The following is a 14,123-nucleotide window of genomic DNA, read 5'->3' as shown; positions in this document are numbered from 1 at the left end:
CTATTTTGTGAGTATCCTTAATTGAAAAACAACCTCCAGTTTATTAGAACAGCCAGAAATGGTTTCCCAGCTTGGCTATATCAGGAACCCAGGGCCTTCTATCCCCAACTGCTGTTCTGGATGAAGCTTCTGATACAAAACAGGGCTCTAGGTGAGGTAGGGCAAACTTACTAGACCCTGAGGTGAAACACAGGCCTGGGCCTGCCATTTGCTAGTTATGTGGCCTCACACACTTCTTAGAACCTCAATTTACTACCCTGTATAATGGGGAGATAGTAAAACACTAGCTGGTGGTTTTAGAGATACATCCATATGAAACATTTATAGATAGAAAGAACTGAGTTAGGACATAGATTCAACAAGATTGGCCAGGAGATGATGATTCCTAAAGCTGAGGTACTACAGGGAAATGGAAGTTCACGGTGCTCTTCTACTTTGTGGAGGTTTTAATCTTCCCATAATAAAATATTTTATATAACGAGTAAGGTGAACACAGAGAGCTCTGGATTTAGAATGAGGTTTGATCCTAAAGTATTGGACAAGTTAATTAAACTCTCCTGAGTCTCAGCATCTCACATCTCTCTATGAGATGTGGGAAGTAATTATTCCTTCCTTGCAGGAAGATTGAGTGATGATTAAGTCAGGTTATGTATACGAAGGACTTAGTACAGTGAATGGGCTATAATGCAATTTCAGTACATAGTGGCTACTGCCCCTGCTGTTATTATCATCATATAAAGGACACCTAGTATACAGTAGGTGTTTAATAATAGAATGGTTCATCATCATTATCATAAGCATCACCAGGATTTGGACTCAGCGCCTTGTCAGAATGCACTATTAAACTGAGCTCCTAATCTGGCCAGGATGTGGGCAAATACGGGGTGCTGAGGTCCGGTACATGAAAACTGTTTTTCATTGGTGGAGAGGGGCTGTAATAAATATCTGAAGCCCCTCAAGTTCAGAAATTTCTATCCAAGAGTAGGATCAACTATGTAGCCTGCAGTTGAACTGTCAAAGCCTTCCTCTACAGGGCTTGTGTGAGCAGGGCACAGTTGCAGATTCAAGAAGACAGGAAGCATCTACCATGAGGTTTCCTTGCTGGGGGTTTAGAGCAGGACTTTTGGCCCTGGGAAGGGGATGCAGCTGGGAATCACTGTCTTATTTAAGCATTCTCTGAGCTCCCTTTTGAGCTTCCTGTTTCACTGGGCCTACCTCATGCCAAGTGCTCAGTACAGGTTTGTCAAATGAATGAGCTACAAGTATCAGAAGCTGGAAACTAGATCAGAAAGCCAGAACTGATTCAATAAAGGCTTCCAGACTCAGAATGGGCTTGCTCCCAGGAGCCTGGGACTAGCCTAGCCATGAGGTGTGACATGGTGGCCTAAGCTATGGAAATCAAACCGGGAATGAGAATAAAGCTTCCAGTGTGTCCTGAATGACTCATTAGTCTCTAATCTTCCCACAGGTTTTATCAGCTTGAACTGTGTCTAGCTGAAGTTGGTTGCCTGTGCTATGTATGGACACTTTCAGGGTGGGAAACTGTCATTTGTGCTACTTGTATTACTGAGTAAAAACCTCAATCAACCCTTTGTCTTCACTTGCTCTTAGTTGATTTAAAAATCACTAATTTGAGCAGGGCATGGTGGTACATGCCTATAATTCCTTCATTTTGGGAGACTGAGGCAGGAGGATCTCAGGTTCAAAGCCAGCCTTAGCAATTAGTGAGGCCCTAAGCAACTCAGTGAGACCATGTCTCTAAATAAAATACAAAAAAGAGTTGCAGATGTTGCTCAGTGGTTAAACACCCTTGGATTCAATCTTTGATATAAAAAAAAATCCCTAATTTGGGAGGTCACACAGCTGGGCAATATAGTATTAGTCTTCTACTAACTCTGCTGCATAGAACACCTGTAACATGTGGGTTGTGATGATAGATAACTCTTCATGGACATGAAGGCTGCTGAGTCTAAAAACATGGACCCTTCACTTGGGTCTACAGATGTCTCATGGGTGACTAAAAGACAATGAAAAGATTTGGCATCTCTGCATTCATGTTGTTTCTCTCTTCTTTGCTTCCTTAATCCCTGGGTCGGATTGTTTTTGTTTGTTTGTTTTGTTTTGTTTTGTTTTGCCTCTCCATGTGGGCTATTGAGCATCTGACAAATGTTTAATCTGGAAGTATAACACAGGGTTAACTTGACCTAGACAGTAAGTCTCTCTTTCTCCCCTTCAGGGCTAAAGACACTATGGCATAACTGCCAGTTACCATGATTGCAAACATCAGACCATAAAAGAAATGAAAAGAGGGGGCACCTGAATTCCTGGAAGATTTCTGCTTATTCCCAGGAAAGACATGAACTATTACTCATCTTTATTAGCCTATCCATCACCCTTGTTATTTCTATCCTATATCTGTAATTACTCAACCCCTCTAGAATGGATAAATTGATTTGTGAGCATGGTCTCCCACTTCTCCATTCCTTGGTCAGTAAATATATAGCCTTTCTTTCTCTGCAACAATCATCTCTTGAGCATTGTTTTTCCCATGGAATGAGATTCTGGACATGGGTTCCATAAAACTTGCTCTAATTGGTTGGAACTTGCTTTTGGCCAAGGCTTATGAGAGGTCATTAGGATAGCAATCAGCCTACTTAAGATTTTTTAAAAGCCTTTTAGAGTCAATGACACCTGACAAACCCTTATTCAAATTTATTTTGGAGGGGCCATGCCTGGAAAGAGTAAGGAACATTAGCTTGGAGCAAGGGTCCAAGTAGGATGATGTTCATTGGTGCACCTGGGAAGAAAATGGGAGCAGATTGTAGAGAACTGAGTGCATTTATCTGAGGAGTGTGGACTTCAATGTGCTAACAGTGGAGAGTACCAAATATTTCTGAAGAGTGTGGTGCTGTGATCAGACTTATAATTTAGGGCAGTAGCTCTCCAACTGTCAAAAGCATTTTTTTGGGGGGGGTTACTGGGAATTGAACTCGGGTGCACTTGACCACTGAGTTCCAGCCACAGCCCTATTTTGTATTTTATTTAGAGACAGGGTCTGACTGAGTTGCTTAGTGCCTCGGTTTTGCTGAAGCTGGCTTTGAACTTGTACCTCAGCCTCCCAAACCACTGGGATTATAGGTGTGCACCACCATGCCCAGCCTGACAGAATCATTTTGAATTCCACTTGGGATCTTTCCATTCATTATAAAGCACATCAGGGAGGCTTCAGAAGCCACAGGTCTATGTATTTGGTTTTGAGAAATAGTTTTAGGAAGATATATCTGGTGTTCAAGAAAGAGGTTGAAGGACTGGAGAATGGTTGAGAAAACACTGTAGCCAGCCAGGTGGTGGCAAAGAAACTCCACCTAGAGTGGTGGCTGCTGGAAAATGAAAACAAGAACCACCCTGTTAAGTTCCAGGAGTTTGGGGAAAGCATGTTTTCAACTGCAGTGGGCACTAGTAAGTGCTGAAAACTTGACTTGATAGCATTTGATAAGTCAAATTCATTCTTGATAATTCTTATTTATCCTGACTGTCAGTGCTGAGGTTCCTTAAACTTCTTTACCATGTATTCATATTTGTAAAACCTAAAGGGGCCCCTTTGATCAAATTTGTGAAGTCTTTGCTATGAATCTCAAGGGCCTCAATGAACAAGTGATGGTACTTTGGATGACTTTAGGGACAAAAGACCACCTTGAGACGTGAAAAAAACACACACTTTTGTGTTTGGGATTAGTTCATGAAAAGGTTGGTTAGGACTGGCTGTAGTTGGTGGTTAGGTTCTATTAAGCTATGGTATAGCACTCTTTTGGGACTTGTTAGTTCCTCTCAGGTCCTTTAAGTCACATGAAATCCAGTAGAGCATGGTTAAGTGACAAAATGGTTAAAGTTTTCTTAGACCCAGTTAGGCATCATTAAATCTTACTAAGATTGGTAAAGTCACAAGATTTAACCAGACATTATGAGAATAGAATTTATACAACTCCATGAGATTTGATGAGGATTATTGAACCTTATCCTGTCTTAAGGCAACAAGACTGAATTTAAAAATTCAAATGGGATGGAAGCAAATGTTCTTTCTTTAAGTGAAGTAAGTTACCTGAATTCACAAGGCCTGTGAGTTCCCTTCCCTGAGGGCCCTTCGTGACTGCTAATCTGATAAACTAATATGTGCTATTAATGGGTTACTCTCCTTCTCTCTCCTAGGTGGCATATATGCATTTTAATAGGGTCTTCTGAACACAGTTCTTAGACCCAGAACAGAGACCTGCATTATGGGAATTCCAGACACCAGGTCAAACCTGTGACTGAGGCAGCTAGGCCTTTGGAACCCTCTCAGGCCTGTTCTCTGGTGACATTGGGTAGAAGGGGGTTGTAAGTGAGCCACCCATGCCTAAGCATGATAAAATAGGTCCCAAGTCAACCACTAGATATTTCAGAATACTTCTATCACAGGCTGTATTCAAAGCTCAGGAGTAATCCTTAAGAAAGGTTTTTATACATTTCATTACGTAACATTTATAATATATTCATTTATTTTTAGACAAAAATAAGCCACAAGAGGCATATTCTATTGTTTGCTTCTTTTCTTGCCAATATTTCCAACTCTTAATTTTGGGGACTTTACTGGATTCCACAGACATCTAGCATTCGTGCTATTAACAGTTATCATGATCAACTTTCAACATGTAAGGTTTGCTGCATATTGGACAGTATGCTAAGGAGTTTACAAATACTGACTTGCTTAATTCTCATAGCAAACTGCTGAAGCTGCTGTGCTTATTTTCTCCATTTACAGGAGAGGAAATTGAGACATGGAGGGGTTAATGACTTTCCAAAGGTCATAGAACTGGTGCTTGGTGGAGCTGAGACTCAAACCCAGGCAGTATGCATCTACAGTCTACACTCTCAATCTATAGCAGCAGCAGCAGCAGCAGCAATCAGCTGGAGGGTTAGGGTAAACCTTTTAATAGATTCCTGTTGTGGAAGGGAAACTATGATACATTGCTGATATTTGGAAAAAAAGAAATTGAGTAAAAATGAGAACAATTTTTCTTTTTGGCACTGGGGATTGAATTCAGGGTAGTTTTAACCACTGAGCTACATCCCTAGCCCTTTTTGATTTTTATGTTGAGACAAAAAAAAAGTTAAGTTATTGAGGTGGCCTCCAACTTGTGATCCTCCTGCTTTAGCTTCCATAATATTTGGGATTACAGGCATGCACCAATGTACCTGACTATGTTTAGAAAACTTTGATTGGCTCTCTTAGCTCTGGGTTTAACCAACTTCTTCCCATAAAAGCAATAAAATAAAGTTTAGAGTTTTCAGGCTATGGGATCTGTTTCAACTACTTCTGCCTCCATAGCTTGAGAACAGCCAGAGAAATATGCAAAGAGATGGGTGTGATGTGTTCCAATAAAACTTTATTTACAAAAGCAGGTAGAGGACTACATTTGAACCCAGGGCAATAGTTCGGAGGCTGATGTAGTACCATCTGACTTAAGAAACAGCTGATTTGCTTTGTGTTCAGGATAGTGTCCTCCAAAAATGTCCAGGGCTTTATGCACTTGCCTGAGTGATGTACTTTGGCATTTTTGATGTGTGTGGATCAAATTCCTTTGACAATCAAAACTGGCAGTTTACTTTTTTTTTTTTTTTTTTTTGTCATGTGAAAGATTAGGATTCCAAAATCCCAGGGACCCTACACTTCTTTTTAGCATTTTTTTTTTTTTACAAAACACCCAGTTTTTCTTTGTGTACTTTAATCCTTAGCAAGGATAAAAGAGAAGGAAGTACTGATGCATGATAATAGCCACTTGAGCTGAATGAATACCCTAGTCTCTTCCTTCCCAACTTCCAAATGTTAGGAACAGTGTCTGTTGTGGTTTGGATGTGAGGTGTCCCCCAAAAGTTCATGTGAGACAATGAAAGAAGGTTCAGAGGAGAAATGATTTGGTTGTAAGAGTCTTAACGCAATCAGTGAATTAATCCCATGATAGAGATTAACTGAGTGGTAACTGTAGGCAGGTATACTGTGGCTGGAGGAGGTAGGCAGGAATTGTGGGTGTGGCTTTGGGGTATATATTTTATATCTAGTGAGCGCAGCCTCTCTCTCTCTGCTCTCTGATTGTCATGTGAGCTGCTTCCCTCCACCATACTCTTCCACCATGATGTTCAGCCTCACCTCAAGCCTCAAGGAGTAGAGCCAGCCTTCTATCCACTGAGACCTCTGAAACCATGAGCCCTAAATAAACCTGATCTTCCTTTATAGTTGTTCTGGTTGGGTCCTTTTAGTCACAGCAATGAAAAAGCTGACTAAAAGAGGGTCTTAAAGATAATGCCAGAAAATGGTGGATTGTATATCATCAACCAGGAGTTATTCTGTGGTTCTTTTCTGTCTCAGCCATGTTGAGACTCCAACTGTCTGAAGTCCATTGCATGATGCTTTTATTATTTCCTTACACACCTCACCCCCATGGATGGAAACCATTACTTTTTTAGACCCCCCTTACCACCCCATAGGCCTACTCTTACTTGACTGTAATTCCCAGTGAGAATCCCAAGTCTTTGGGAATTGAATCAATTAGTGACTTCACTAGAGCTCTTCTGGAGGCTACCACAAATAGCCCATTTTCTTAGTTGTCAACCCTAATCTGGGGGCCTTAAGCCAAATGCAGGTCTCCTATGTGTTCTGCACTTCATGGAGAATGCCCAGCTCTCCAAGGGTACCAACTGTCCTCAAGGGAAAAAGACACCAACTTTATTTCCTAAATATTTCAAGATCTTGGCCTCTGCATTCCTTCCAAAGGGCCATGGAACCTTCATACATTCAAGAACTTTGGCTGCCCAATTTTATTTATTTATTTTGTGGTGCTGGGGATTGAACCCAGGGCCTCACACATGCTGTGTGCATGTTCTACTGCTGAGCCACACCCCTCCAGTCCTGCCCACCCAATTATTGCTCAATAAACATTTGATGAGATAAACCTCATAAGCATTGTTTATATACTTACCTCTTTCCATATTTACAGTTTTCTTCTCCCCTTGGTACTGACATATAAAATCTCTTTGAAAAGGAGCAAGCACAAATCATCCCCACCCATGGTCCTAAACACAAGAGATTGTTTGGAAAAAATGTGTACTTTGAAATAGCGGAAATTAATATTCAAGACTTCAAAAAGCCAATTGCTAATGCTTACCTTTAACCTCTACCTTGTGGATAGGGGGGAGAGATAGGAAATTAAGAATGCTATTTTTCCTTTCTGCATGTTCTTAGATAGTAAAGTATGTACTTTAATAACTTTCATATTAAAACATGCATATTTCATTTGTATAGCAAATCTTGTCTTTTAAGGACAATTTTGTTTTAATGAAAACATGAGCTTCCAGAAGAAAGCACCCCAAATTAAGGCCATTTTAGTGTGGGGAACTAGAATGGGCCATTTTGTTTCCATACCTTTCTGCCAAGAGGAAAAAAGGAAAACTCCTTATGAAAAGAGAATTCTGTTCTTGTCTATGATCTCATAGTGTCTAGTGGCTGTAAATCTTGAAATGATGAAATTGCTCAGAGCCTGTAATTTAAACTTTATTTCATATCTATTGTTAAATTACACAAATCAGTGAATGGTTTGTAAAGCTACACCATTGAACAGATGTTTACAGTTGAAATCATGGGATTTACATGATGATGACAAAAATGTGTATTTATAACATCCCCTATATACAATAATCAGTATAGACAGAGAAAATGCACTTAATCTCTGCAAAACCATGCACACCACAACAATAACACAAATTGTTTTTTCTGTAACAAGCTTTTCTGTTGGCTTGGGCTTCATCCTCCTTTCCCAAACTACCTGTCAATTTTAAGAGCAAACGTTTTCAATTAAAACTAAACAAAATCAAAATACCAAAGTGATCTACAGAGTATTTTAAAAACACAATGCACACAACATAGTTTCACTGTAAAACACTTTTGACTTCAACGTGTGTTTCTTTAAAATTTTACTTCCAGTATTTTAGGTTTTAGAATTCCCAGGACTGAAACACTGTCAGACAAAACAAAATCTAGAAATACTGATTCAAGCTTAGAGACAAGAAAATTCATTTTTAAGCTCAAATATTCAGCTTCTTGCTCAGCTTGTGGCCATATTATTACAGATGAAACCAGATCATGCACAAGGGCAGATTGTACAAGATGTATCTTATGGTCACACTTCTAAGCATGTCCCTCCTGAAAACATGAGTACCACTTCCAGGCACCTTGTTTGATAACCAGAGGTCAATGTAAGTTCTTGCAAAAGTATAGCCAAACCCATAAAATGGAAACCACCCAGAAACATGATGTGTAGACTCATAGAACCATGTTACTCTCTTCCACTTGATTGTTCTTGATACTTAACTCTGCTGTAGAATGTCCTCTACTTTGGTTCTTTCATAAATGAAAACCTGGTAGAAAGGTTAACCCAAAGAATCAAGCAGCAGCTTTTGGTGTTGAAGAATAACTCTGGCTATTGTCATGCTTATTCTACCCTTTGTTGGCTTTTATAATTGTCTACAAACTTGTCAACACAAAGAAGAACTAATGGGCCAGAAATAGCCAGCCAAACTGGAAACATTATACAATAAAGATGTACAAAAAGTAAATAACAATTCACATTCAGGTTCAATTCTATCTGATCAAGAATAACTTCAGCAATATTTTTAGACACATTGTCCTGTTCAAGAGTTTCTTGATTAAGGACCTCACTACACAAACATTGATAAGACAATTCTATAGAAAGAAAGTCCTGACTTTAATCCAGGATTATATACCACAATTAATTCAGCAACACACCATTTAGTTGATGGAGAAAGATTCTATACATGGGTTTGTTTGGAATGAGCACAACTCGGAGAAGCCTTAAAGTGAATGAGAAGCAGCGCCAAAAAGATTCCAGAATTGTTGAAATTACAGTGCCCTGAAAGCATCTGGACATTAGATTTTTACATTGGTCTTCCATTTGGAAAAAATATGTTCTTTCCTTAATATGAGATACACCCTGTTTAAAACCTTTAAATAGTAGAAGGTAGAAAAGTTTAAAATTTTAAACATCTCTTAAATTACAAGATATGAGTCCTGTTCTATTTGAAAAGCCAATATTTTTACATAAAACCACCCAGGTTTGGGAGAGGAATTTTCAAATTTTCTACACTTTGGTAAAATTTATCATCAGTTGCTGTTCTATTTAAATAGGTTCCTTGTTAAAATCAAAAGGAAATGAAAGGTTTGTGTTTCTTTTAGTCATTTGATATTTATAGTTATGCTCACCACTGGAAAAAGGGTTTGTTTCCAAAACTGGGTTTTAACAGTGTATCAGGAATCACTTAAATTCCATTTCTCAGTTGTATGTTAAATGGTCACATTTTGTGTATTCATTTTGCCTCCATAAGTGATTTAAGAACTTCTTAAAATAGCTACACAGCAATTTCTGGTGAGTCTCTTTTGGCTTTTGGATTTCATAAAAAGTCCAACCAAAAGAAAAAAAAGACAATTTAATTACATATTGAGATCTGTTTTACCCACACACAGCATAACATTTAATTGAAAGGCAACTGTAAAGGCAACATCTAAACCTTTTTTAACTTCCAAACTTAAGGAATCAGGATGTGTTTGGACATTTTCATCTTTTAAGATATGCCATCTTTTTGGTGGCGCTTTGGGAGAAGTGTGCACAAGCCTTTCAGAGCCATTTAACGCCATTTCTCTACACTGCCTATGTAGTCATGGGTGCCATTGCTGGTGTTGCTTTCCGGCTGCTCCTGGCCTGGGTTCTGCTTGGGGCTTGCCCGGTTCTCCTTCTGGCTCGAATTCTGACTCAAACTCTGAGTCAGATTCTGAATCAGATTCGGGTTTGCATTTGGATTTGGATTCTGACTCTGATTCTGACTCGGGTTCTGGCTCTGGCTCTGGCCCTGACTCTGGCTCTGGAAATGAGTCTGAAGGAACCTTCCCTTCAGAAATTTCCGTTGCTCCTGACGCTTCCGCCTGGCCTCCTGATGCTCTTTCTGCCTCATAAACTGATACCTCTGCAAAAAGAGATCTTTTGCATAGCTGTACAACTCCATATCCAGAAAATTCAGTCCCTCAATACGCTTTTGGATTTCCTCATTGATCTCTACGCTAGAGGCCCTAGTGGTGTTATATTGGGTAAACGGCGAAATAAAGTTCATGTTGAAGGTCTTCTCAAACAGATACTGGGTCTTCCGCTGAAACTCAGTGAGGCCAAAGAACGCCATGTGCTTCAGATTGGATTTGGCGCTTTCCAGAAGGACCTTGTTTCTTTGCTTTTCAGGCATGACAGAGAGGTTGTAGCAGCCTACTAGGGTCAGGTCAGAGAGCATGCGCACCTGACGGTTGTTGGCCAGATTGTAGGGGCAGTCCATGAACTCTTTGAGGGGGCAGCCAGACCAGTCATCACCAGTGTAGCAGCTGGGCAGCTCTTCCGAGGTTGGGGGCCTTCCATCACAGACATGCAGGGACGCTTTCCAAGTGGCCCCCCTCTGCACATGCCTCCACTCGCTCAAGTACCGGGATACTGGATCTCGGAGGATGGTGATATAGTGGAAGTTCCTATAGACAAAGCACAAAGACCAAATGTCAGAGATGTCGGTGACTGAAGTGGAGTTGGGGAGGTGCATGGCTTAAGTGGTGTTCACTGGCCAGCAAAGAAAGCAAACTGTGAATGACAGGGAGCTGGTGGCATGTATCCTGTTGAACTGTACTATAGTCCCCTAAATCCCACTAGCTTGTCCAAAGAGGTATACAAAGGTTAGACTCAAGTCATGGGCCTTGTCATTCTTCACTCCATTTTTCTCCTTTCCTGTTTTTCCTCTCTCCAACCAATGACAAAATCCTCCCACCGATGCCATCAGTTCAGTATGCAACCATGTTATTTCATACTCTGCACCCCTCAACCCACACTAAACCCACACTAACTGATTATAAAATGGAGACTCAATGGAAGCAAATGATTTGATGAACTGAAATGGAATTGATAAGTGAGCTCAAATGCTAATCTTTCTTATTAAATATGCATAAGCATTTTTCCAATATCCAGTCTAATCTGGAAATCTTATTAAAAAACCAAAATCACATTGAAAGAGTCTTTGATATGATACTCTTGATTCTGGTTGTTTGTCATAACATCATGGCTCATACGTTATGGAAATGGAATGTAGATATAGGCAGAACAACCCAGAGCCTCCAGAAATAAACACTGTGGTTAGTCACTGACTGAAATAGACATGGTAGTTGCCCACAGCATATATGCAAGTGACTACCTTGCTTTTAACCTTTTCTCACATGAGAATATTTCCAGGAGAGGAAAGTTAACTCTATGATCTCCACAATGTTCTTTTTCTTTACCCACTGAAAGGACACATAAATGTCAGCAAATATGGAGGCTTTGCTGCGTGGTTATCTTTCCTTTCATGCTGCAGATGGATAAAATTCTTTGCTCAAATAGCAGACTGGCAAACATTCAAACCACACACCAGACTCACACCCATGCAGAGTGGGTATGGGCATATGTACCACACTCCAGAAATGTCAAGGTCTATGATCCTGTAATTGAGCTTTTTATGACAAATTAATTTCCATTTGGGCCCAATGGATGAATGATGAGATCACAGAACAGCATACTGTGGAAGCAAAACAATAAACACTGCATATTGGCATTGAGTTTCTTAAAGGAAGTCTGGGGAATGGCTAGCAACTTCTCTGAAGTTTATCCATTCCTATCTGAAAGCATGAAGGTGAGGAGCCAGAGAGAACCTTCTTGGTCACCTGGCTGAGTGAATGCCTTCTGAGGAAATGTTCCTCCTGGATGCTGGCTTCCAGCATCTCAGGCCTCCTGGGCCCTATTCTCCATGCCTCTAAACTGTACATGGTGTTTCCTCTGTCTGGCATGAGCTTTCATCTTTTATTAGAAAATTCTACTCATCCTTCAAGTCCAAGTTCAAGTGCCACATCTCCTTTGAGAAAATGTATCCTGCCCCTCACTACTGCCATTACTTTTTTTTCCTCTGTAGAGCCATAGCACTTCCATACTTAGTCATTATTTAAAATACATTTGACACTGAATTATAATTACTTGTTTGTATTTCCACTTAAACTCTGTTTTCTAGAACCAAGCCTCTGTCCTATATTTCTACAACCATTTTCCTATCCATTCTAGCTTTTCACATTGGTCTTTAAAGCTGACACAAAGCAGAACCTCAAGAGACTCCTTAAACTGCTTATTTAATGAAGTGTTTCAGAGAAGAGAAAGGAGAGAGCTGGGGACATGCCTCGTCACATAAAAACTCTAGATAATATTCCAAGTGCCTTGCAAAAATCACAGGATGGTATTTTTTAAAAAATCACTTCATGTTTTTCTGGAATAAACATGGGGCACAGAAGCATCTTGGAGTGAGGACTAAGAGTATTTTCATTTTTCTCTGAACTTTTCCTAGGACTTGATCTTTCTGGTGCCACTCAAATTCATCTCTGTAAAGACCTACTGCTAAAGAGTAGCAGCTTTTATCCCTTAGTGGCCTTGACCAGTGAAGATGACTACTATACCCACAGATCCCTCCTTGTACTCCTTATTTTCACATTCCCTCACTCAATCATTCACTCACTCAATCATTCACTCACTTGCTTCCTTGCTCATTCATTCAGACACCTTTTTCAAGCCTTTGTGTTAGGCCTGAGGCAATAGTGTAGTGGCAATTAGTCTCATTCTTGGGAAAAAAAATAAATTTACTTAGTCCAGTGACACATTTGGATTAATCTTTTAACCAGCTTTTCCAGACATGCATTGTAATGGAGGCTGCTGAGTGTTTTAAAGTCCCATAATGGAGTCACCTTCATGCTTAGTTGATAGTCCTCCTGCCCTAACTTGTTTTACTGGCTTAAGCCTACAGTGACATCTTCTGGTAAATCTTAGAGTGCACCACAGTGCAAATCTGATGATCTCCTTCCTAAAAGCCAGTTCTTGCCCTTTAGACCACAGAGAGCCCAACTGCCATTGTCAGAATCAATGTTTTATATGTATTACACCCACATGGAGAGAGAGGAGACATCACAGAGGGACAGAGACAGATATTCACAGAGTTTCTCATGTTATGCATGTGTGGCTCCAGTACACCTTTGTCCTGAAGGTTGCCTAGTGCCCACCTGAGATAAGGACTGCCCCAATGTGGGCAGTGTCAATCTCTACACCTTAGGGATAAACACTGCAGCAAAGAAAGTAGATCAGGGCCTACACACACACACACACACACACACACACACACACACACACACTCATGCGTAAAATGCCCTGGTGATGAAAGCTACCTAGAATTAGGTGACAATAACTCTGGAGATTCCACGAATGTAAAGGGCCCTAGCAGCCCCTGTCTTCCAGGAAACACAGAGGTGCAAACCAGCTTGTTGTGTGGGAGAGAAGTGCATTAAAAAGTCTCATGTAGAGTTGAGAGGTAGAGGAACTGAAGAGGAGAGGGGCCTGCTTCAGTTGTCATATTGAGGAATTCATATGCATGTATCAAAGTATCACACTCCACCCCATGAATGTGTACAATTATTATGTGCTAATTAAAAATAAATTTAAAAGGAATTAAAACTTAATTCTGCAGGCAATATGGAGGCCTTTAAAGGATTTTAGGCAGGGGAGTGACATGAAGACTATGCTTTGGGGGGCTGGGGATGTGGCTCAAGCAGTAGCGCGCTCGCCTGGCATGCGTGCGGCCCGGGTTCGATCCTCAGCACCACATACCAACAAAGATGTTGTGTCCGCCGAGAACTAAAAAATAAATATTAAAAAATTCTCTCTCTCTCTCTCTCTCTAAAAAAAAAGACTATGCTTTGGAAAGGTCATTATGTATGGTGCAGAGATGGGATTAAGGACACTAATTAATAAGCTACTAGAGGAGCTGGGGTTGTGGCTCAGTGGTAGAGTGCTTGCTTAGCACGTGTGAGGCTCTGGATTAAATCCTTAGAACCACATAAAAATAAATAAATAAAAGTATTGTGTCCAACTACAAGTAAAAAATAAATATTTTTAAAAAGAAGCTACTAGCGAATACAAGGTAGAAAG

The 14,123-nt window shown here is 40.3% G+C and overlaps 1 protein-coding gene across 1 annotated transcript in view; it reads right to left on the bottom strand.

Annotated features, from left to right (window-relative positions):
- Window positions 1–7,626: 7,626 nt before the first annotated feature.
- Hs6st2 (heparan sulfate 6-O-sulfotransferase 2) overlaps window positions 7,627–14,123 on the bottom strand; it is a 287,696-nt gene continuing 281,199 nt past the window's right edge. The window contains exon 3 of the mRNA XM_026405604.2: window positions 7,627–10,612. Within this exon, the coding sequence (XP_026261389.2) occupies window positions 9,733–10,612 (880 nt within the window). The 3' untranslated portion in view covers window positions 7,627–9,732. The remainder of the gene's footprint in view (window positions 10,613–14,123) is intronic.

The sequence above is a fragment of the Urocitellus parryii genome, chromosome X, assembly GCF_045843805.1.
Source record: "Urocitellus parryii isolate mUroPar1 chromosome X, mUroPar1.hap1, whole genome shotgun sequence".
NCBI classification, from domain to species: domain Eukaryota; kingdom Metazoa; phylum Chordata; class Mammalia; order Rodentia; family Sciuridae; genus Urocitellus; species Urocitellus parryii.
The sequence above is the reverse complement of the archived record's forward strand: the minus strand, read 5'-3'. Positions and strand labels throughout refer to the sequence as shown.